Raw genomic sequence first — 24,016 nt, 5'->3', positions numbered from 1 at the left:
TTCATTCATTTTGTACCGCTTATCCTTAATATTCACTAATATTAATTTAAAACGTTATTATGTTTGAAATAATTACACTTACACAGCCATTACAAGTGCACGACAATGATGAGGTGAGATTACCGATATTGTGCGGGTGAGCAAATCAAGTGCTCCTTTTTTCTCCTGCCTGTGATGTTAACCTTCCATTATAACTCCATTAATTGTTTACAAACAAAACATTTATCAGCCACCTGAAACGCCAGCGCCGCAACGTTAGAAAAGTGCAAAAGGTTTGCCAGAGACCTTCGTGGCATCAAACCAGCATGTGTCCAAATACAATGCACCTTGCTGGGCCACTGGAAGCTAGTTTCTCCCGCTTTATATGACGGTTCTTCTGATCTCCGTAGCAGCACAGCTTGGAGCATGTGTCCAAATATAGTGCACTTTGCTGGGCTACAACATTGGGCTCCGTCCGCTCTACAGTATATATATCCATACTCATCCACGTAAGACATCAGCAAGAGTTTTCGAAATGTTGAGGCACCGAGAAGCATCACGTGACCAGAAATGGAGCATGACGGGTCACGTGACGCGGTGGGACGGCTATACTGGAGCAGGACATAAACACAAGAGCAGCACAACGGAGGCGATAGTGGAAGAACCGTCTGCCGAAAACACCCCTTAGTTTGGTGGGTTTTTTTCGATATCTTCCATCGAGATATTTCTTTCCAACTTCAGCTACAGTGATAGCTAAGTTTGGAGGGGAGGAAAGGGGAGATACGCTGCATTTCTTTTCTTTTCTTTTTGACGCGATTAGATGAAGAAATAACCGTCAAAACAAATCCACTGTTTGAAGCGAATACGCCAGGTCTACTTTCAGCTTTAAAATGGAAAACTCTGCACCCAAGAAGAAGTCTTGCTGTGGTACGTTGCTTTTATTGTCTTATGCACATAGTATGTTTCTTGTTGTTATTTTCCAAGCGGACCACTATTGTACTGAAGATTCATTAGCATCATCTGAAATCACGATTTAATTCTGACATGGAAATATGTCTCCCTCGTAGAATCTATTCGAGATTTCTTCACCTCAGCAAAATTCCTTATCTATATGGGACATGCCCTATCAACGTGGGTAAGTGAACACGTTATATGTTTCTGTTGTTACGTGATTATGCTAGCTTGTCACATAATAGTAGGACATGGAAATGGACAAAAAGCACCTGTTCATATTTCTAGATTCATATTTCAGTGGTGTTAGCTCAGAAATTTGGCTGTATATTTTTTAAATGGTCTGATAAACAACTCAATTAATCAGTATTTGGTGATTAATAAGTCTTCGTGTTAGGTTAATTGATGACTGTAACCCTAGTGAGGACAAGAAACATAGAAATGGATGGATACAAATACAGTACCTGTGAAGTTATACAATGTATGCATTTAACAATGGTAATTGTAATGGTAATGGTTTTATATCATCATATAACAATTACAACAATGCATCATATAATCAGTTCACAGTTCCAAATGTCCAAAAGGAGTAGGAAGAAGCAAAGCTTATTAAATCCTACCCCTCCATCTGGTACTTTTAAAATCAGTAACTGTTACATTTGTTCACTTCCTGCTTTCCATATTACAGTTTAAGGTATTTTTTTAATAATGCACCTCGTACCAAAGTATGAGGTGATATGACCATCCAATGACATAATGGGTACCATAGTAAGTGTCAATATAGTGATATGTATAGCACATCACGACTGGTTCAAGACTCTTCATCCTTGTATTTAGCAAACATCAACTGCTTGTATTGTTTCTTGAATTGGCTCATCATTGTGCATTGTTTGAGGGTCTTACTCAATCCATTCCATAGTTTGATTCCACATACTGAAATGCTATGGCTTTTTAACGTAGTCCGAGCATATAAGTGTTTCAAATGTACTTCTTCCCTGAGATCATATTTCTCCTCTCTTGTAGAGAAGTATTGGATGACATTTTTAGGTGATTGGTTATCAGCAAGTTTAAGTATTTGTGATTTTAGAAATAAGGAGTTAGTATGTTCTCTGTAGGCGGCATTATTAATTAGTACAATATTACAAATATTATTACAATATTACAAAAAAAAGCCTCAGTGCTCATATGTACCGTTTACGTCACAACTCACAGAGGAAGTATGATAGTTGATACTGATGGTACAAAAAAAAACAGTTATCAATGTATATTTCATGTGTTGATATCGACTTGGTATTAAAATATGGAATCTTGTGACCAACTTAACCTGAGTTTGAACCCGTAGGGTGATCGCATGTGGAACTTTGCTGTGGCAGTGTTCCTGGTAGAGCTCTATGGGAACAGCCTCCTGCTCACAGCCGTGTACGGGCTGGTGGTGGCCGGCTCTGTGCTGCTGCTGGGGGCCATCATTGGGGACTGGGTGGACAGGAACCCCAGACTCAAAGGTGAGTTAGCAGTTGATTGTTATCAACACAAGTTATTCATAGGAATTGCCTTATTGGTTGCTTTGTTTGGGGTACTGCAACCTACAAATGAGTATATTCCTGCTCCTATGTGTGTTACTTTTGAGCTATTAATAGCAATTTGTCAAAGTTTACCTACTAACGTTAACTAGCATTGAATGTAAACACAATGACTCCAAATTGCTTCACTGAGACTACTCTTATATGTCTGTACACGAGACAGTAATTTTGGGTTGGGTTGAACAACATGTTTAAAACTGTTCATTGGCACCACAATTGGTAACATCTGATAACCGGTGGCGGTTTTTTGTTTGAAGAAAATGTAGTCTGGACCCAAAGAGGACAGTACTTTTAAATGAACCGATCAGCGGACTCATATTGGCATAAAAATTAGATATTGGGTTCTTTTCCCCATAATGATATCAGCGCAAGCGATGATGACCATAGAGCAGGGGTGGGCAAATATTTTTGTCCGCATCGAGTTAACACAATTAACAAAAACTATTTTATGCTTATAATTTTCCTTGAATTATTTGTCCAATTTTATCTGTAAATTTAATTGAATTTTTTAAATTTAATTTTATATTAGTTTTTTTTTTTTTTTACTAAATAAGACATCCTTCATGTTGCCAGTTTTTATGTTAAAAGTTAAAATATTTAGAAAGCAACTGGCAGACCAGATTCAAACACTTGGTGGGCCGCATGTGGCCCCCCGATTGTAGTTTGCCCACCCCTGCCTTAGAGCGACGAGCTGGCTCGCTCAGTATGGCTGTTGGATTGTAAATATGCAGTTTAAAGAAACTTTTTATATAACTTCTATTGCATATTGCAGCGTTTGTCTTATTTAGCACAAATGTTGTACTTGTGAAATGCATCCAGTGGCATCGCAGTAAAAGAATCACAATGTGTTTATTACATTAATGAAAGATAGAGCTGCTTGCTATATCTGTATTGGTTGATATCTGTATCACTAAATCGGATATCTGCAAGAATATAACATAATATATAATCTGGAGCATCTCTACAAAAGACATTTGACATGAAATGTTTAGGCTTTGCATGGTTCCCTAGTTCATTTCAATCTCTTGTATTTAGTCACATTTCTGTTCCAAATGTTGTTGTTGTGCGTCCACAGTGGCCCAGACGTCTTTGGTCGTCCAGAACAGTTGCGTCATCGCGTGTGGGATTCTCCTGATGGTCGTTTTCCAATTCAAAGAACAGCTTGCGGAAGCTTACAACGGATGGCTCCTGGTAAGTGGCTTCGTGTGCTGCTCACTCTTTTGAGGGGATCTGATGGAAGCGTTCTGACCTTTTATCCTCAAGTACAACAGTCTGACCCCATATGATACCTACTTCACTGATATGGACCTCCACGTCAATATTATTTATGACTCTTGGAAAAGCGCTTATATATGCCTGAAATGAGTGTGGACAAAAAAGATGACTTTTGTTAAGTTCTAACAAAGCATATGAATTCCAGAAACGACATTAACGGCCTTGTGAGTGCCAGAGGCATGTTTACACTTGTTGAACCATGTGACTTTTTGTTGCCTTGCCTCAAAGGTTCAGACCTGAGTCTAGACCTTCCAGACTCCTAAGTAGTTCTACTTGTGATGATGGTGGGTCTCTGTATTCATGGTGGCACTTTGCGATTTGAGATTTTTGCCATGTGAAAGAGTTTACAGGGTCAGCCGGTGTGTGTGTGTGTGTGTGTGTGCACGTTCGTGCTAGGGGGCGGAGAAACTGTTGAAAGAGGAGAATGGATGTCAGACTGCAGGGGCTGTGCAAGTCAGCAGGTTCTTCAAGGCTGGTCATATGGCACACAGTGAAATGTGGGCTGGCCTGTTGATGCATTTCTTTTGTTGTTATTCTGACCACCGCAGCTGTGTGTGTTGGACTACATAAGATCAACAAAAGTTAGCCCACTTAGTACACAAGTGAAGCGTGTCCACATTCAGCCATAATACAGTATATTCTAATCTTTATTGCTCTGAACAAAGTCACATGTTGAGCATTATTTTCCTGGTCATGAGTCCATAGCCATTCTACAAATGTTTTTTCTTATCACGATGAACAACTTGGCATGTTTAAACCTTTGATATTATCATTTCTATTTCATTAACTACACCCCAGACTTGTTTTTGCCATAAACACAAAATAGTAATAAACTACAGTATAATGGAAATAATTGTTTTTGCTATTCATGTTATGTAAATGTGGTGTGGATTAATAGATGCCCATTTTTGCTGTGATGGCAATAATTCACAAGTAATTGATACTCCCGTGAAAATATTTTTGTCAGTTTGCTCTTACTGTTCCAAACCCACCTGCTAGCTTGGCATTGACGTTCTGCTCCGATTTCAGATCAACATTTGCCATTACTGTTGGAATTATTAGACAGCTCCAGTTTTTCCTCTTTAATTGCCATTGTTTACTTGCGACGGATGTTCACAAGCTACATGCTAAACGCACAAATAAAGGTTTAAGCCCTAAATATGCATCACATACTTACAGTATAAAACATGTTTTCTCATTCGTGGACCTTATGGCTGGGACGATAATTAATGAATCACACAATAAACAACAATTAATGTGCTAATTTTGCCGGTCTCAATAAAACGCCATCTGCATGCGTGTCCGTTTTCCTCTTCATCTCCCCACAGTAAATATATAGCTGTCAAAAGATGTTTATATAAAATATATAATGCTTTTCAGTCTTGTCGCTATCATGGAATAATGTTTAGAAGACATGATGTAAACAAGACATGACTTGCTGTCTTGTACCAACTTTGTCTTAGTGGTCGTTCTTTGTTTTCTTGATTTTTTTTCCCTGTGTAGCGTTGGAATAGCATGGGAGATACTTCTTGTACAGTTGTTCCTTCACAGCGGTGATCAGTGAAATGATCACTGTAAAGGAAATAAGTTGAGGTGGGCATTCATCTGTGTCTTGTTCTGTCGGCCATTGTTGTGTTAGACTTTTTTTTGGAAAAGAAAACAAACTTACAGTATCACTCGGGTACTATGAACATCCAGCAGCAACACATTTTTTTGCATGACTGTTATTTTGATGAAAAATATACCGACCTAAGTAGAAATATAAATTGGAATTTTTGCAAATTTATCGTTCACTTTCAAAAGTCAAACAATGTAGAACATAATTCCAAACAATATATACCATATTTAAGCAAGGCTGATGATGAATTTCTGGATACTGTATAATACAATAAAGGTTATCATTATCATAAATGTGTTGTGTGATATGATATCCAACTTCCCTATTTTCCAGACCACCTGCTACATTCTGGTGATCAGCATCGCCAACATCGCCAACCTTGCCAGTACAGCTACCTCCATCACCATTCAGAGAGACTGGGTGGTTGTTGTTGCGGGTCAGGACAGCAGCAAGTTGGCAGGTCAGTATTTGTGCTTCACGCGGACTTCACGTGATCCTTATCACATACGTTCAGTGTGTCAGACTTTGCCCCTCAATTTGGTCTTCTCCTTTTTACATTTTATGTCCTTACAGTTTTTTTTGTTATTGTGTTGTGTTATGCTTGTTTGATTTGATAAAGTATACCTAAAAACCAAAAAACGGCAATAGACCATATCAGATAGAATCACCGTACCTTCAACATGAAGAGAACGTTAACGTTGTTCTGCACTCTGCATCTTTCCCGCTCACATCAGACATGAATGCCACCGTGCGGATTATTGACCAGCTCACCAACATCCTGGCTCCTATGCTTGTGGGCCAGATAATGGCCTTCGGCTCCCATTTCATTGGCTGTGGCTTCATCTCGGGCTGGAACCTGTGTTCCATGTGTGTGGAGTACATGTTGTTGTGGAAGGTCTACCAGAAGACGCCGGCATTGGCTGTGAAAGCTGGTCAAAAAGAGCAGCGTGAAGAGCAGGAGCTCAAACAGCTCAGTCCTTTGAAAGGTAAACGAAACGTAACCGAGGAGCTTACTTGGTTTAGAATAAGACGCCTTTGTGCTAATCCAGACTATTCTTTTGCAGAATCAGAGAACGGCCAAAGTCCCGAAGAGTCATCTCAGCCACTAATGAACGAAACCTCAGTGATCAAGTTGGACTCCCCGAAAAAAACAGGATGTTGCTATCAGGTGTCGGAACCCCTCCGCACCTTCAAGGCCGGCTGGGTGGCCTACTACAACCAGAACATTTTCTTTGCTGGCATGTCCCTGGCCTTTCTCTACATGACGGTACTGGGATTTGACTGCATCACCACCGGCTACGCCTACACGCAGGGTCTCAACGGCTCAGTCCTCAGTCTACTCATGGGAGCGTCCGCAGTGTCGGGCATTTGTGGCACCGTTGCCTTCACGTGGGTTCGCAGGAAGTGTGGCTTGATCCGCACTGGCTTCATCTCCGGCATAGCCCAGCTGTCTTGTCTCATGCTGTGCGTGGTCTCCGTCTTTGCACCCGGGAGCCCCTTAGACCTCAGCGTCTCGCCCTTTCAGGACATGTACGGCCATCTAATGGGACAGAAGATGCTGCCTGAGGTCGGCAACGGCATCACTAGCGCCGTTACTGGTGGGAATGCTACTACTGCTAGCACACCGGCTGAAGATCTACCAACGGTGAAGACCTACATGTCTGTTGGCTTGCTGTTTGCTGGTGTCATTGCTGCGAGGGTTGGTAAGTAACATCTCACCGCCATTGACCAAATGTTTTGGAGATATATAGCACAATATGACTGACATTTCATTCTGGGGTAGAAGCAGCTCAGTTCTATAGAACACGACTTTGGGGATGTGGGTGTTCAAGCTTCAACTTGTTAGAGATGCAAGGTTGTTCAAGGACTATTGATGTGTCCTTGTGCAATGCACGTCTAGCTATGACAACACAAAATGCAGTTTTTAAATAAAACTTTATATTAAGGGAGAAAAAAAATCCTGTGTGAAAGCCCCCTCAACCAAGTACCTGATTGGGACACCCTCAGCAGCAACAACTGCAAGCAAGCGTTTGCTATAACTTGTAATGAGTCTCTTTGGAGGAATTTTGGCACTCATCTTTGCAGAATTGTTGTAATTCAGCCACATTGGAGGCTTTTCCAGCATTGACCAGCTTTTTAAGGATTCAGGTCAGGACTTTGACTAGGTCACTCCAAAGTCTCATTTTGTTTTTCTTCAGCCATTCAGAGGTGGACTTGCTGGTGTGTTTTGGATCCTTGTCCTGCTGCAGAACCCAAGTTGGTTTCAGATTGAGGTCACAAATCTTCAGCAGAATTCATGGTTCCATTTATTATAGCAAGTCTTGGCAGATCATTATACTACCACCACCATATTTTACTGTTGGTATGGTGTTCTTTTTCTGAAATGTGGTGTTACTTGGATTATTTGCCCAAAGGTCTTAAATGAGGTGTTAAATGAGGTTTGCAGTTCTTTGGATGTTTTGGGGTGTTGTTCCATGTTTTTGACATTTGTGGATAATGGCTCTCACCATGGTTTGCTGGAGTCCCGAGGGCGGACGCACAACCGAATAGGTTTAACTTTTTGTTCTCCCCTAATAATAAAAAGTTTAATTTAAAAGCTGCATATTATGTTGTCGTTGACTAATATTTCAAATTGTTTGATGAGCTGTGTGACGAACAAAGAAAACAGGACAAAGGTGAAGTCATCAGTTTTACAGGTTGACTTTACCATGTCTATAATTTCAACCCTTGATGCCAATAATATTGCAATATACCTCCAACAAAGTCATCGTGAAAGTAGAGTGATGTCACTCTGACCTCTGTGACTTTGTCTTACAGGCCTGTGGTCCTTTGATCTGACAGTGACTCAGCTCATTCAGGAGAATGTGATCGAGTCAGAGCGAGGCGTAATCAACGGTGTCCAGAACTCCATGAATTACCTGTTAGACCTGCTGCATTTCATCATGGTCATTCTGGCACCAAACCCGGAGGCGTTCGGTCTGCTGGTCATCATCTCTGTGTCCTTCGTGACCATGGGTCACATCATGTACTTCAGATTTGCCTTCAAGAGTCTGGGTAGTCGTCTATTCCTCTGTTGCTCGCCGGAGCAGAAGGTGGAGACGGACGACATCCCTTCATCTCCTACCACTGTCTAACGTCACTGTCCTTGGTGTATCTTTCCAAGCTTTCCATAGCCTTACAGCACTAACACTTGACTAACACCTTGACATGCAGCCAATTGAGTGATTGTCTTAACACGAGAACGCTTACTTCCAGTAGTGTGTTATACAGAAACATTATTGAAGCATTAGTTGCAGGTGAGAGTTTTACAGAGTAGTTTCAGGTGGCAAGAAACGTCCAGGGATGTTTGTCAGGCTGCATCCAACATACGCATATCAACCGTATATGCCTCTCATTAGCAGCCATGTCACACATTTGCAATGCAACATTGGTGCTTTGAGTGTAGAGCCATACTGTATGTGTGTGTTAGCTCACACATGAGAACCAAACACAGGGACTGCATTCAGGAAATGCAGGTAGTGTTTTTTTGATGATCATTCATGGTATGCAACCACTTCATTTGCTTTCAGTTACCAAAGTCTTGGGTCATATATGGTGTAAAAGGAAATGAGGGAATCCAGGATCCATCTTGAATATGTTTTGCATCATCAAGGATTCCATATACAGTGTCATTCATTCATTTTCTACCGCTTATCCTTACGAGGGTTGCGGGGGGTGCTGGAGCCTATCCCAGCTGTCTTCGGGCGAGAGGCGGTGTACACCCTGGACTGGTCGCCAGCCAATCACAGGGCACATATAGACAAACAACCATTCACACTCACATTCATACCTATGGACAATTTGGAGTCACCAATTAACCTAGCATGTTTTTGGAATGTGGGAGGAAACCGGAGTATCTGGTGAAAATCCACACATGCACGAGGAGAACATGCAAACTTCGCACAGAGATGGCCAAGGGTGGGATTGAACCCAGGTCTCCTAGCTGTTAAGTCTGCGCGCTAACCACTCGACCGCCGTGTAGCCCATATACAGTGTCCTACCGACTAATTTTTTTTTTTTTTTTTTACTTGTTAATGTCCTCATATAGTCCACTTTAATTTTGTTGTAGTTCTCTAGGATATTTTCCAATTGATTGTTACGCCAGCACTTTAAGTGATTGACATCTGACATTAAGCCTACAGCTAATGTCCGAGCTGATATCCGATCATTTGTTTTTGCACAAGTCCGAAATCCAGATTCTTTGCCAAGAGGTGGGGTGTGGCTTGAAAAAGTACTCACAACTACAGAGTTGATACACGCATATTCAGAGGAATTTGTGGGATAACCCTGACCTTTATATTTGCATTCTTCCTCACACATCACAAACCAACAGCATCTTATCAACACAAATGTCTACCTCACTCACGGTGCAACCAAAAATAACACCACTTGTGGAACACACAATACACAACTAACCCACGGACTGCAGGGATCAAAATGATGCAAAACAATACTATTGTAGACACATTTATAAGCCGCAAGACATGCTGGGAAGCACACATATGCTTCCCACAACAGGAAGTTACCCAGCATGGCTTGGGGATGATAATTTGTAATAATAATTTAAATAGTATATTAGTGTGTGAGTTCAATACTCATAGTCCATGTCCTGCAGTCACATCGTGAGTGAGGGGGGGAGTGTTGCAACAAGAGTAGCCCCCACGGAAACAGTGAATCTACTGTATTCAGCAACAATCCCTGTGAGGCAGGAAGTCTGAATGTGGGCAGACCCAAGTTTACCTTGGATATTCCCAGTTTGGTTCTGAAGGTGGGATAATAGCGCAAGTGTCTGCATAGCCTTGGTGTACCTCAATGTTTGCATATTTTCCAGGGTAACAGATTCAATAAAGTATGTATTCTATATAGTATCTTATACAGAAATGACTGCAGTAATTAGGTTTCCTGTCACGCAGAGCCAAACCACACGGATCAGTCCACAAAGCTCTTCAGTGGTTCTTTACGCCTTTGTTGAAGTGGCAGCACCCCACCCAGGAAACGTATGCTTGTCCAGCTGGGATTTTGGTTATGGTGCAGACATATTTGTGTTGGACGTAGAAAATATTGACACTACATGTGAGAATTGTAGGCTAGGTCTGTAGTAGTACCAAGTACCAGTGCTAACATCTCTTTAAAATGGAGCTCGGTTATCATTTTCTGAAGTCAGGAATAGCAATAAACAATTTTCAGTGGCAACAAATACAGTCAATTCTATAAATCAAATTGGGAAAAACAAGTATGTATTGTCATGGTGTTTTGGGTTTTAAATGTTTTTTATATACCTTGTGTTAATGTTTTGGGGATGTAATCATTTATACAACATTGCATGAAAGGAAATTGATCTGTATGTTTTTTAATTTCTTAAAAAAAATGTAATCAGAAGTTCATTTGTATGTGTCACTCCGTAGAATATAGATTGATGGTAATATGTATAATGCATGATGTGTCTTAAATAAACAATTTGCAGTATTTACCTGTCTCGTTTCGGGGATTCTGTGGTAATGTGAGACACTCCCTGTATCTAAAGAACAGAAGACATTTGTGGTCATGTGACCATGTTTTCTAGCCCCTCCCATTGCACTGCTCCAGTCTCTGCAGGCGATGTAATCCGTGATAAGTCAAACACAGCTACAGTAGATACAAATAACTTTGGTCTTGCTACAAGAGCCATCTGCCAGGGCTTTGAAGCCAACTTTACAGTTTCAATTTCAGTTCATGCAGTTACAGTGCTTCAAACATGAGGAGCGCACGTTACTGGCGCATCAAAAAATGGCCGCCCTTAATGGAATCTTCCGTTAACTTTGACAGCCCTAGTTATAACCAAGTACAGAAGCTATCATGCAAATTGATTCTGATTTTGTTTAGACGGATTTGACTGATTGGATTTGTTGACCAATCCCCATGATTCTGTTGCTAGTCTGACATTGGTTCTAGAATGAGGCATTAATATTGCAACGATACCACAATTGATTGAAAGTGCTAATTTGGACTTAAGACATTGCTTACTCGGGTAAAAAGCAAGGCAATGTCTATACATACATGTTGTCCAAATGGGACAGATAGAGGTGGGAAGTATAGGCAACATCTGTTAATGGTTTCCTGCTGATGGCCACAGCACAGAACCATGTCCCATAACTCATCCTTTAAGGTGGTTTTAAGGTGACTACTTTTGATTTTGTAGTACCCTCGGCATGCTGCACAACACGTGGAAGCTGGAGTGTATCCCAGCTGAATTTGGGTAAAAAGGTAGACGAGGCCATCAACTGGTTGCCAGTCAACCACAGGGTGGACATTGGTCCTGAGCAGGCATCGGAGTGCAAGTACTCCAGGTTGTTACTGCTGCTCAAAGATAACGGAAAAGAAAAAGTCCCCGCCCCCTCTACTTACTCCGTATTTGCAGGATTTATTCTACAGTCCCGAACACATGCAGTCAATAAAAGTAAACAGCCAGCCATGCTTGATAAGAAATATAGGTTGACTCAGTGCTATCACCTGATTGAAGCATACAGTATAAAAACGTTGCAAAAGGAAGTGAAAAATACAACCTGTAGTTACGTATATTGCTGCCATAAACTACATTGACCGATGACGTACATTACAAAGCCCTAACATGTGACTGCTGAAAAATAGGCCGACCGGATGTAGACACCGATTGAGTTTTGGGATTACGGATTGCGCAGTGACAGACCCTACAACAGCAGGCCTCACCTCAGGGTTCATACGTCCACCATAAGAAAGACATCCAAAAACCAGAAACTTTGTGAATGACCTTTGGGAAAATACTTTCAGTCTGACGAGACAAAAGTTAAACTTTTTGAAAAGGTGTGTGTCCCATTACATCTGGCATAAAAATAATGCCACATTTCCGAAAAAAGAACATCATACCAACAGTAAAATATGGTGGTGGTAGTATGATGGTCTGGGGGTGTTTTGGTGCTTCGTGACCTGGAAGACTTGCTGTGATAAATGGGACCCTTAATTATGCAGTCTGCCAAAAATTCCTGAAGGAGAATGTCCGGTCATCTGTTTGTGGTTTCAAGCTGAAGTAAAAACGTACTAAACTAACATTAATAATTATATTTATTGTAAAATAGACCAATGAAATGACCCGAGATGACAAATATTCAATGTGATGTTCACATTTGTATTCATCAGTTAACGCAAGTTTATATTTACAATTCATATAAGTGAATGCTAGCTAAACATTTTCAAAGATAATATGGTGGTTACCAGTCCAGGAGGCTGCTCATCCACCGGTGGTCTAGTTTTTTCACTTTCCTCAGTTCTTTGGCCTGTGCTTTTGTGAGAGCAGGGGCTGCAGATTGTGCTGCTTCACCTTCCACTGACTCCTGCTTGGGTCTCGAGACGCTGCATTCCATTTCCTCCTCAGAGTCCTCTTCCTCTTTCTCGCTCTCCATTTCCTCCTCTTCATGGTTTTCTTCTCTGGGGGCATCGGCCAAAGAAAAACAAGGATTAGGATGAGTCTGCAGATTTTCAGTCCAAAACATTTATTTTCCCATGTGATGTGCCTCGTGTTTAGCTGACATCAACAATTCATGGTGAAAATTGTGACATGTATTATTACACCCTTTGAACCACCGACCAAAACAACACATGGAAACAGTCTTAATAATCATAATCATAGCAGCCATGGTGGTTAACTGACCTGGAGTCAGTCACAGAGATGAGCAGTGACTGTACAAACATGGCGCAGAGGAAAGGTGTCGAGGGGAGGACGTGGGCTGGGGTCTGCAGAAGCTGTCAAAGACAAAAAGAATTGAAGATTGAAAAAGAAGATTGATTGATTTACTATTTTATCTTTTTTTCCATAAAAGCATATTATAATGGCGATGATAGACTCTGTTCTAAATTCGTCTTGAGCAGAGTAACGCCATCCACAAACTAGCCGAGACTGAAGTCAGAACGCCAACTAATGCACTCCATTGTGCCTCAATTCAATCAACACGCCATTAAACCAAAATCAGTTGCACAAATTCTTATAGCTCGTTTAATCGAACGATTAATTATTGCGGTTTCATTCTTATAAAGCACATGCAAATAGGCTACAAAGTTCTGACCTCCTTGACGGCAGCGGAGCCCTGTGGAAGCTGTGGTCTCTCGGCAGTCTCACTGCTCACAGCGTCTTGTTCTTGGTGACGGCTGCCCAGCAACAGGTGGAATGGGGTCTTGGCGACAGTGTTGTCGACGAAAAGCTAGTAGGGGGAAGAACATGCTCTTATACGGCGTTGCTCCAATGAATCAAAACAGAAACAGATGCAACATGGGTAAATATTATACACAAGGTCGCTACTTCCCTCAACAACATCAGCATGTCAAGTGCATGTGTTTGCTACTACTAATCATGGCCGACTTTTGGATGAGCTACAGGTTTTAGAAGCTGAGCAGGCACAAAGAGTCAGGACCGGCATGACTTGACGATGTAAATGTGGAACTTACGAAGCCATGCTGACACAAATGGAGTGTTTGTGCTGCACTGAATGGCCTACAGTGTTACCAAGGATGGAAAGGCTTTGTGTGTATGGCGAGAAGGACATTGCATCACTTCGAACGAAGAATTATTAGCTGCAACGGTAGAAACCAAAATGAACTGGAAATGACACCTTTGAGGTCGACGCCATCGAGCAAGGAGCCATATTTATTTTGATACTATGAAAGTCATATGCAGTACAGTCCATCAATTCGTGTATGGAATGTTGGCTAATATTTTACAGCTAATTTGGTTGTCAGTCGTTCATACGCTTGTTGTTGCTTCCTAGTCTACATTCTATCAGATTGTTGCGGAGTGGGCCCGTAACCTTGGCAGTGGTGTGCTGTGTGTCACTACACCAGGAAAATGGTTCTTCGTGTTAACTACTACAATAACTATCACTGTAGCATGGTTTATGTACAGTTCAGTTATATAAATACAACATTGTTGACCTCTGGATTCTGTTACATGCATTGCTAGCTTTATGTTTTGACTGTTGACATTTTAGTTAAAAATGCCCGTCTTGATTGAAACTCGATGGCGGCAAGAGTTTGACCCTGATGCAGATTTATTTTTCGAATGGAAGATTTGTTTACCCGTGGAGATACCAGATGTTTAGATTTCGACCATTTAAATGTTTGTTGCCATAAACCGTGCTGTACCTGTTTATTAGACGCCATCAGTCGGTTCTCCTCCGCCTTGGTGATGAATGTCATGAGGTCCTTGCAGAGGTGAGCCCACGCCATGTTATTTAGTGGTCAGTAAAGAGACAGATCCTTGAAAACATTAAAAAAAAGGGCGTTCACCCACCATTTTCTGGGTGAGGAAGTACAGCTGGGATTGGTTTAGCCATTGGCAGCTCTCCTCACAGCTTTCTAGTACCGCCTCCCTCGGGAAAAAGACAGCTCCCATCACCTTCCCTGGACATACTGCCTTCTGGCAAAATAGTGGCCGTGGCTCACAGGGCTTAAAGACAAACACTATGAAGGAAACAATAGATAACACCATTCATTAAGGATGTCAAAACAACAGAGTAAACATCACACCAGGGGGATTACAGCTCCCTGAAAGCGATTATATTAATATCACAAAAAACAAGGTCCCAATTTAAAGCTGAAATTAGCACGCACGCAGCATAGCGCTTACAGTTAGAGCCTCCATCTTGGCTGCAGAAAGCAGCCATGTTCTCAGACAGTGGGTCAGCCACCAGCATGCTGATTTCCATGGAGGTGCTCCACTCCACTACCGGATAGAACAGGAGAAAGAGAGACCCGTTTAGAAGTTTGACAACTTAAATGTTACTCATAACCATGTGCATGGAGTTCAAATTTTCAATGTGGGAGCTTTACAGGAGCATGTGAGGAGATTCCAGCAGACCAGGTTCTTCTCTGTAGTCCCCAGCAAATATTTGGAGCACATTTGTTGCCCAAAACAAAGATTCCTAGTGGAAAGAAAAACAAAAATTTATTTTTAGCGATTGAACATCACAATATCAGCATCATTACAACAATACACAAAACTACCACAAGATAATTAGTAATCAATTCAACTCATCTCTAAAAAGGTGGGGTATTTTAATATCTGCTCAATTCAGAAAATTATGCCTCTACTTCATGACACTTTATCACAAAATAGCATTAATAGGTTGATTGCAGATCTGCTGCATAAATAAATCCAAAGGCTCAGAAATAAATCACCTCTCCTGTTCGGCAAAGTAGCTCTAACAGTGAGTAAAGTTGGAGATCCCTGCTCTAAGGCAATCCTGCAACATGAGGCCTCCACATGAAGCAGATGAGCTCAGTATCATTATTTGGGAGTTACATAAGTCAGAAGATGGCTGGGTTTGAGGTCAAGCAATTCAGCCATCTTAACATCATAGGTGGTGCTTATACAAGTGCTTGCTGGCAGCTGTCAAAACAGCTCAAGGGTTTTTATTTTTTTTAATCTCCCTTATTACACACAAAAATATGATTGTAAGCGTTTAAGCTTCCAAATTGTATCTCTCATCTCTGGAGATTTTGAGAATTATTTTGAGCAGTCATCTTGACTTGCCTGTCTTGCAAATACACAAAAGGCTGACTATGATAATTTCAGAAAAAAGTGGTACAGAAACTAGGAAGAACATGTGTAGCCAACATGCACACGCACATACACGCATGTGGACAACGAGCAGTCGTAGCTCAGCAGGAAGAGGTGGAAGTAAAGAACATTCAGACGCCAGCGCCCCCCCCATTCCAGTCACACATACAGAATGCATCATACATGAAATCATCTATGTTGTGGTTTTGCTGGCGTTTATCGGTTTGTCTCTTTCTTTATGTTCAAAACAACTTGGTCAGAAAAGGGATATGGCAGATCCAGATCAGTCTGGATTTAGGATTTTTTTACGGATGTTTCAATATTGCGAGATAGGAGTATTTTTGGCATTTGTGAATATAACTGCACAAGAGCACTTGGGGAAAAAACTATATAGGACATGCTTCCAACAGGTTCTATAATATATCAAAGACTAATCCAGAAAATGGAATCATTCCGGATACTATGGCTCAGAATATGAAAATAAAAAGTAGGGGACCTGGCATTTTCATCATACTGTATATAGCAAAGACACTGTGGAATCTGGAGGGTTCAAATGGATTTGTTGTACCTTCAAAAGCTATGGAGCTAGATTCAGAAGAAGATGGGTTGTTTGTCTATACTATGTGCCCTGTGATTGGCTAGCGACCACTCCAGGGTGTACCCTGCATCTCGCCCGAATACAGCTGGGATAGGCTCCAGCACGCCTGCGACCCTCGTGAGGATAAGCGGTAGAAAATGAATGAATCAAATTGCTAATGCTATGTTTTCATGGTCAATCAATCAAATTATGTAAAAATATATAAATAAACAGATTAATATTTATGGTGTAAACTCTGGCACTTCGACTTAAAGTAGTAAACGTCAAGCTTTGTTTTAGTGTAACTGGAAATTAACGAGCCATGATTAACTTAGGGTTATAGTGGGATGGAGAAAGCCTGAACAGTTGGCCTGTCTTTCTTCCAAGGTGGTATAAATTTAGGTGACAGAACAACACATTAAATTTTGTCTGCGCATTTCCATGTCCTGGACAGTCATCTGGTTGCTACGGTAACACTCTTGGTAAAGAAACAATGCAGATACACAATCCTCTCATTGGTGCTGTTATTTGTGCAAAGTAGGACAAAGCTTGAAGCCCTTAAGTTAAATACATTTTTGAAAAAGGCTTTAAAAGTTTTTCATTGAATATCTTTATATTTTCACCATTGCCTCATTCTTAAGAAATACTGGAATATTTCATTCACACGGGACCCATGTAAAAAAAAAAATCAGATTGGGCCCTCGACCACAAACCTCCATATCTTGAAGCAATTATGACCCCCCAGGGTGCCCCACTATTGGGAGTCACACTGAATTATGCCACTAAAATACATGAACAATGTTTTCAATCTGACCTGATGTCACCCGGTGGCTGGGAAAACGTTGTGAGGAGCTCCCAGGAGGCTGGGCTCCAAACAGTCACCACCTTTTCAAAGCTGACGGCAAGCAAAGAGCCATCGGCTGAAAAACAGCAGCACCGAGGCACCAGGCTGTGATAAGATCCAACAAAATCGCAGGTCCATGATGAAGTGTCATCTGTCAAGCCCAATCAAGAAAGAAGAAGAGGGAACAAATAAGAGTTGCGGATTAGATGTGTGAACAGAATAGAAGACTCCACTTCAAAAATGATAAAAGGTAAATAAACCCCGTAAAAAGACTTTTTATATAGACGCCAAGTATGATGGAATGAACGGATCACCTTCTGTGTGGGTGGGCATAACCTGCTGCCAGGCTTTGAAGTGGCCGTCCTTGCTGGTGGAAACCAACGTGGCCATGTGGTTGACTGCGGTGGAACAAAGGCACATGTCCGTAATCCGAGCCTCGTGGGGGGCTGAGATGGTCATGTTCAGCACAAAACTGCAGGTGATAGGGTGCTAGTGTTAGTTTTATACTGAAAAGGATTAGATTCCCTTCGGCCAGTTCCAATTCTGGTCATAGTAAAAACTACATGAAGAAACATAATGGTAACCAATACATACTGAAAACTGCTTTCTTATAGCCATTTTAAATGCTGTGACATATGCATATTTAAATTGTTCTACACAGATATATTGTCAGAGAGACAGGGGTGTGTACATGAAGTACATCAAAGTGTTTGACGGCAGTTTTCCAATGGAAAGAAGGTGGCTAATCATTTAAAAACACAAACATAAGTATTGCCATACCTCTGTGATTGTTTATCATATGCCCACAGTTTCAAATAATGTTCCAACTCCTCACTGTGTGGTTTGCGCTCTTCAAGAGTTGCGAGCCAGTTTCCGGTTGCATCGAAAACGGCCTTTGCCACCTCAAACTGATGCAGTCCTGACTGGTTAATGTACTCTTGCTGCACAATGTCCAACTATTGGGAATAAAAGGAAATGAATGCCGTTCAACTCAACATTAAGACGGATATTACAAGTTGTCAGTGATTCAATGCTCTGAGAAAAGTGTAATTTAGAACAGAGAGTAATTATTGTTCGTTCATGAGGAAGCTAGAAAATAATTTCATACAAGAAAAACAAAAAAAACACCAGAACAGCACTGAAGTACATTCAACAATGCCTAGCACTATGAATTCTTGTCTTTATGCTAAACACACTAACCTCAGTACAAATTATATTATAAAATATTTATACTATAGCATCTATAGCTCGGGTAAAGAAAAATGCTTACATTAAAAATCAGCTTATCTCTCTGAAGGGAGTAAAACTGCAGGTGGCCTGGTTTCCCATTTAGTACCAATGATTTGCTGAGAGGGTCCACCATCAATCCTGTGGATATACATGCTCCTGCACAAGGACAGAAACAATATGCAAGCCTGTACTGAATGCAGGTCAAGAACAAGGACCCAAGTTCCTACTATTTTCAAATCTGATGAGACAATTCAGTCATTTGTCCATACAGTGTAATCTAAGTTTATCTTGAGTTATAACTCACCTTGGACGAGACCCTGAATTACTGCACTCACTTCTACACAGTTCCGGATGATGGTAATTTCTGAAAGAAACACCACCGTTAAGTACGACTCCCAGCATTTGTTTATACTGTCATAAAAAACAAAACAACAAAAAAAATTGTTCAAAAGTAAACAAATTATGGAAAAACAAAGAACTCAGCTGATCTTTCCTCCCAGCATGTACAGTATTTATTTTACAGTAACACCATCTGCCTCAAATAATGGCGTATACGATTATATTAGTCAAATTACAGCTAGGAACTGATTTAACCTATGAAAAAAATGTCCCCATTAAGCTACAAGCCATGTCTCATTGTTTCTCAAAGACTGTACTTCTTCAATGTTCTCAAGGCATTTGTTGTATCTTACTGTTATCTGAATGTGTGGTGCAGAAAAGCGACCCATCAGGGGAGACGGTGATGTGTGTGATTGCTCCCCCAAGTCGGGGAAGAAAGTCCTTCTGCTCCTCATGGCCATATTTCCACTGGACGAGCACCGACTCAAAGCCTCCACTCAGCATGTTTGTGCCTGGTTGAAAACAACAACATCAAAACATAAGACCGTTGTGGGCACAGTATAAATACATTCAGAAGTAAATGGATTAGCTTGAACTATTTTACTAACAATTTCAGTTACTTGGCAATGTAATTCATGGCAACTGAAAACAGGTTGTGCGTACCTTCTGGGGTGAAGCAGAGGGAGCTGACAGCACTGGAGTGCCAGTGTATTGTGGTGTATGTATATTCCTTTGTGTGGGCAAAGTTCCTCCTACAAAACAACAAAATAATGTTTCATTTTCAGGAAATGTCAATATAAAAATATTCTAGGAGTAGCTCAAAACAATAGTTTGCTTTTTCTTGTCTTTTTCCCCCCATTGACACCTTAAATTAAATCCAGTCATTCATGAATTCATCCATTCTGTACCGCTTATCTTATTCAGGGTCGTGAGTTGGAGCCTATCACAGCTGACTTTGGGACAGAGGCGGGGTATACTCAATTTACAGTCTTCCATTCACCTAACATGCCTGTTTTTGGACTGTGAGGGGAAACCGGAGTAACCGCTGAAAACCCACATAGGAAGATTCAAATACACAACCACTTGGCTTGTGAGGCTCCCATTCTAACCACACAGTCATCGTGCTGCACATACGTAATACATTACCATCATCAATAGTACACCATCCATTAACTTACTGTACTTAAATGGTGCAATGCCATATATATATATATATATATACACAACTCACCACAAACGGATTTTCCCATCACAATGTCCAGTGGCAATGCAGTCTTCTTTTGGGTGACAGGAAATGCATGTGAATGCGTTCTTATCCAACTTCTTTTTGTCTTCTTTCAGTGTAAGCCTTTTGACAACGCAACAAACACAGTCAGCGCCATCAAGATGGGGCCTACCTTGCGTACACAATGGCACAGAAATAAATATTAAGTTTCTTTGTTGCTCACCTGTTTGACCTCTGCTTCTTGAAGAAAAAGACATCCAAATGCAAATCTTTGGTTGAAACAAGATACTGCCCCTGTGAGGACAACCATTTTAGACAATGGGATCTGCTCATTTACACCAAATCTGCAATCTGAGAAGCAAAAACTACCACATTGATGCCAATACAAGATATATGACGTATAAAAATAATGTTTTGGTAATACTGAAATGGCCGCTGATTACAATAAAAGTTATATTTCTTACCTGCTATCTGATTTCATTGATCACAGTTATTTAAAAATTGTCAGAATAAATTTTGCAATTTTTATTAGAATTTTCCGTTAGTAAGATAAAAGTATCTTAAGAGAGCTCACACCAGTGTTTGTACTACATTTTCCTAAACATAATATCAAACATCTGCAAGTGAAACTAAATAATTCATATGTATTTTAAATAACTAAATAAATAGCGATATATTACCTATAGTGACTACGAGCAAGTTGAAAACAAAATATGTATGTACACAGCAGCAGTGATGAATGGGAGTGTACAAACCCCTCTTCCGAAGGCGATGGCGTTTGGGTTGGAAGAGACATCTGGAAGCACAGAAGAAAAATCTAGGGACTCCGTCTGATGTCCACTAATCTGGGGTAGATGCACCGCCACTAGTTGGAACCGCTCTGCACAGAAACAACTGGTGAACTGGTGACCTTCTCCTTAGTCTTCCCCCCCAAACCCAATGCACCGGAGAAGAATACATACGACACGCAGCAGAAGCGTTCATTTTGTGCCTCGTGCGAAGCGGATGAATATACACTGTACGTTTCCATTATTCACATGTTAGTGTGGCGTCCTTGTTTATACACATTCTCTCGACTTGGCCATATGTTGTGTGCCTCCCAAAATGCTGAAGTGATGGCGCTGATGCTCCTATCAGCATCGGCATTTGTGGTTGACCTGTTACACCACATATAAGCAAAGAATCTTGGCCAACGTTGCCAGGTTCGCCAATTACAAGTGATTATGTGCTTGCTTTTTTTGTGAAGATGCTTGCAAATTCCAAAGTTTCTCATTTTGGTTTAGCGCTTGTAAAGTCACTTGTAAATTCCCAAGTTCCCTGTTGTTCTGGGCTTGTTTTCAGAAAGATTGTTGCTTGTTTATCTTGCAAGACCTGGCAACATGAAGAAAGAAGAACCTACATGGTGCTGTCAACCGTCTCCCCTGAAGTGATTACACAAAGCAATTACCTGCCATACACAACTGTTGCCCTATATTCAAATTATGGAGAGTATCTCGACATGGATAGCTAGCCAATTGCACAAAAACAATGTTTGCTTGTTTTGCCAGGCAGGCAAGGTGTTGCTAGGTGACAGAGGAGTGTCTCCAAGCTCTTAGGCACAGTTGCCTGTCAGGGGGTTGGGTTGCGGTGTGGAGGGCTTTCAGACCTGCATTGCAGTGCTGCTGCACACTCTCCACTTTACTGGGCAGATATTTTAGCCTTTCTTGTGAATGAGCTTGTATTTGATTTCCAAATAAATGCATGATGGAAGAAACACTTCCTATCTTTCACTTTTATGTGTAAATTAAATGTCAACACAGGTCTCTTCTGCTACATCTTATTCTCTGCAAACCAGGGGTGCATGAAGCGGATATTGCCACAGTCGTACTTTATGAGCAAAGGTGGACAGGATGCACCAAAGCCATTCTGTGGCGGGCCAACAACTTTTTAAAGGCCTTGAAAACTGAAAATTGTATGTATGACATTTGAAAAAGGACCTGCAGGTACCCGGGCAATAAGCAAACTCAGCCCGAAGGTGTCCCCCCACAAGAGTTTTTGTTTGACTTCTATTGCAAACTTGTTCTATGCAGTATACACATCCTATTCAATGTAATTAGCAATGGTCGCTATGGTTTCACTAATGTCCATTACGCCACTAAAAGCATACATACATACATACATCTGAAGCATCACATACCAGTCTCTAAGGTTGTTTGTGTGGGGGTAACTATAAAGAAGACTCCTTCATGGTTGGCAGAGGCATACATGGAGTGAATTGGATAGCCGACATCATAAGACTGAAAGATAATTTTTTGAGAAAACAAAACAAAGAGTGAAGACACAAACAGCAAAAACAACTGGTCCAGACGTGTGCACAAAATAAACTGCACGTCAGACTGCACCTTAATGAGGATACCATCTGCAAAGTCCCAAAGCTTAACAGTGCCATCTGTTGAAGAAGAGTAGACCTGCAGCGAGACAATTTCATCACTATGAGTGAACATAATAGTAGTTAAACAGTGAATGACAATACCACAGTAGTTACATAGTTAATCTTTTTTGAAAATTGCTGGCCATCAATTGATTAGATTACTATAAATTATAAATGAATAACACAGATTTGATTTATGTCTTAAATGGCTTATTTTCTCTGACTTTATCAACTGTATTACAAATGCAAAGACGACTATAGGGGTGTTATTCCTCTCTGCAGGGCACTTATGTTAAAAATGGTATTTAGAAGATCATAAACCGGTTTTCTATGCCATAAAAACAAAACATTCCATTTATAAATAAAGTGCAAATCCATCACCGATTATAGTAAAAAGAAAGTGGATTTGATAGGCTGGTTGTTCACCAGTCACTCTGGGCAATGGCAACAACAACTGTACCGTGACCACCCCTAGGTGATGCACCCACCAGAGACATAGGTGGGGGCTGCAAGTTGGAGTAAGGAGGTAGGTTGTTGTTCCTTAAACCTTCATTTTTTAGGTTTGCTGATGAAGAACCAAATTGTACTTGATGGGAATGTAACTCAGAATAAGACTGAGCATGAATTGCAGTACAATATACTGTCAAAAGGTCGATAGCAATGGAAGACTGTGAACTTTTGAACTCATGCATCTTTACTTTTAAGTGATGAATGGATGTACCTGTAAGTGGTTGCTGGGTTTGATCAGCACACCTGTAACCACATCAGTGTGTCCCTGTAACTCGTGAATACACTCTTCTGTGGCTGTGCTGTACACCTTCAGACAGTCGCCAGAAGCACACAGGAGGAACCTGCAATCACAATATAATGGGCTTGCTTTCCATACATAACCGCCATGTAAATTGGTTTGAATTACGACATAACTAGGATATTAACATTTCACATTTAACCCCTGATACGTCATTTGGTTCAACTTCAGTGTGGCATTTACTCCTCTTCGCAGAACGTTTCAATGCTAATGGTAAAGCTCAGTGTTAGCCAACTGTTAAGAACAGTTTTAAGAACCGCAAAAGTCTCACGTGTAGAGATGCACAACATGATAAAATGTCAAAACATATACTCACTTGGAATCATGGCTAATAACAGGAGTTCTAAAATTGATTTTTTGGCCGCCTCGACGAACCACGCGGATACCTGTGTCTGCAACCATGTTTTTCCCTTGGTTCAACTATGACCTCTTCTTCTTCGTCTTTTTTTTGGCGGGTGACAACCAACGTTTTGTACATACCGCCACCTACTGTACTGTACTTGTAGCGGAATGTGTGTTCTTAGGATGATTACAGTGCCAAACCAGTGCATGTATTAATGAATACAGTACAGTAGAT

At 40.9% G+C, this 24,016-nt stretch overlaps 2 protein-coding genes across 4 annotated transcripts; one reads left to right on the top strand and one right to left on the bottom strand.

The window, feature by feature from the left end:
- Nucleotides 1–590: 590 nt before the first annotated feature.
- On the top strand, nucleotides 591–9,033 carry slc40a1 (solute carrier family 40 member 1). Its single transcript, XM_058082549.2, has 8 exons — nucleotides 591–906; nucleotides 1,047–1,114; nucleotides 2,273–2,432; nucleotides 3,586–3,701; nucleotides 5,737–5,863; nucleotides 6,138–6,389; nucleotides 6,468–7,106; nucleotides 8,221–9,033. Exons 1-8 carry the CDS (start codon nucleotides 870–872, stop codon nucleotides 8,535–8,537), a joined length of 1,716 nt encoding a protein of 571 aa, XP_057938532.2. The 5' UTR covers nucleotides 591–869; the 3' UTR covers nucleotides 8,538–9,033.
- wdr75 (WD repeat domain 75) lies at nucleotides 7,583–23,879 on the bottom strand. 3 transcript variants are annotated; one of them, XM_078795212.1, is made up of 22 exons: nucleotides 23,756–23,879; nucleotides 23,353–23,482; nucleotides 22,603–22,668; nucleotides 22,398–22,497; nucleotides 20,977–21,101; nucleotides 20,445–20,515; nucleotides 20,228–20,344; nucleotides 19,660–19,748; nucleotides 19,350–19,508; nucleotides 18,962–19,021; nucleotides 18,698–18,813; nucleotides 18,208–18,383; nucleotides 17,742–17,899; nucleotides 17,398–17,578; nucleotides 15,277–15,368; nucleotides 15,074–15,169; nucleotides 14,738–14,907; nucleotides 14,590–14,649; nucleotides 13,518–13,652; nucleotides 13,106–13,197; nucleotides 12,670–12,882; nucleotides 7,583–7,646 (listed from the first exon to the last, which is right to left on the bottom strand). In XM_078795212.1, the coding sequence occupies exons 1-22, from the start codon at nucleotides 23,839–23,841 to the stop codon at nucleotides 7,598–7,600; spliced, it is 2,541 nt and encodes an 846-aa protein (XP_078651338.1). In that variant the 5' UTR covers nucleotides 23,842–23,879; the 3' UTR covers nucleotides 7,583–7,597. The 3 variants fall into 3 exon arrangements, with proteins under 3 accessions (XP_078651338.1, XP_057938531.2, XP_078651339.1); XM_058082548.2 differs by lacking the exon at nucleotides 7,583–7,646 and adding an exon at nucleotides 11,799–12,479; XM_078795213.1 differs by lacking the exon at nucleotides 7,583–7,646 and having other exon boundaries at nucleotides 12,570–12,882.
- Between the last annotated feature and the right edge of the window lie 137 nt (nucleotides 23,880–24,016).

Source organism: Doryrhamphus excisus, linkage group LG12 (assembly GCF_037039965.1).
Source record: "Doryrhamphus excisus strain RoL-2023G ecotype Guam linkage group LG12, RoL_Dexc_Guam_v1.1, whole genome shotgun sequence".
Classification (NCBI taxonomy): Eukaryota; Metazoa; Chordata; class Actinopteri; order Syngnathiformes; family Syngnathidae; genus Doryrhamphus; species Doryrhamphus excisus.
Note: the sequence above shows the minus strand (reverse complement) of the source record. Positions and strands in the feature narration are given on the sequence as shown.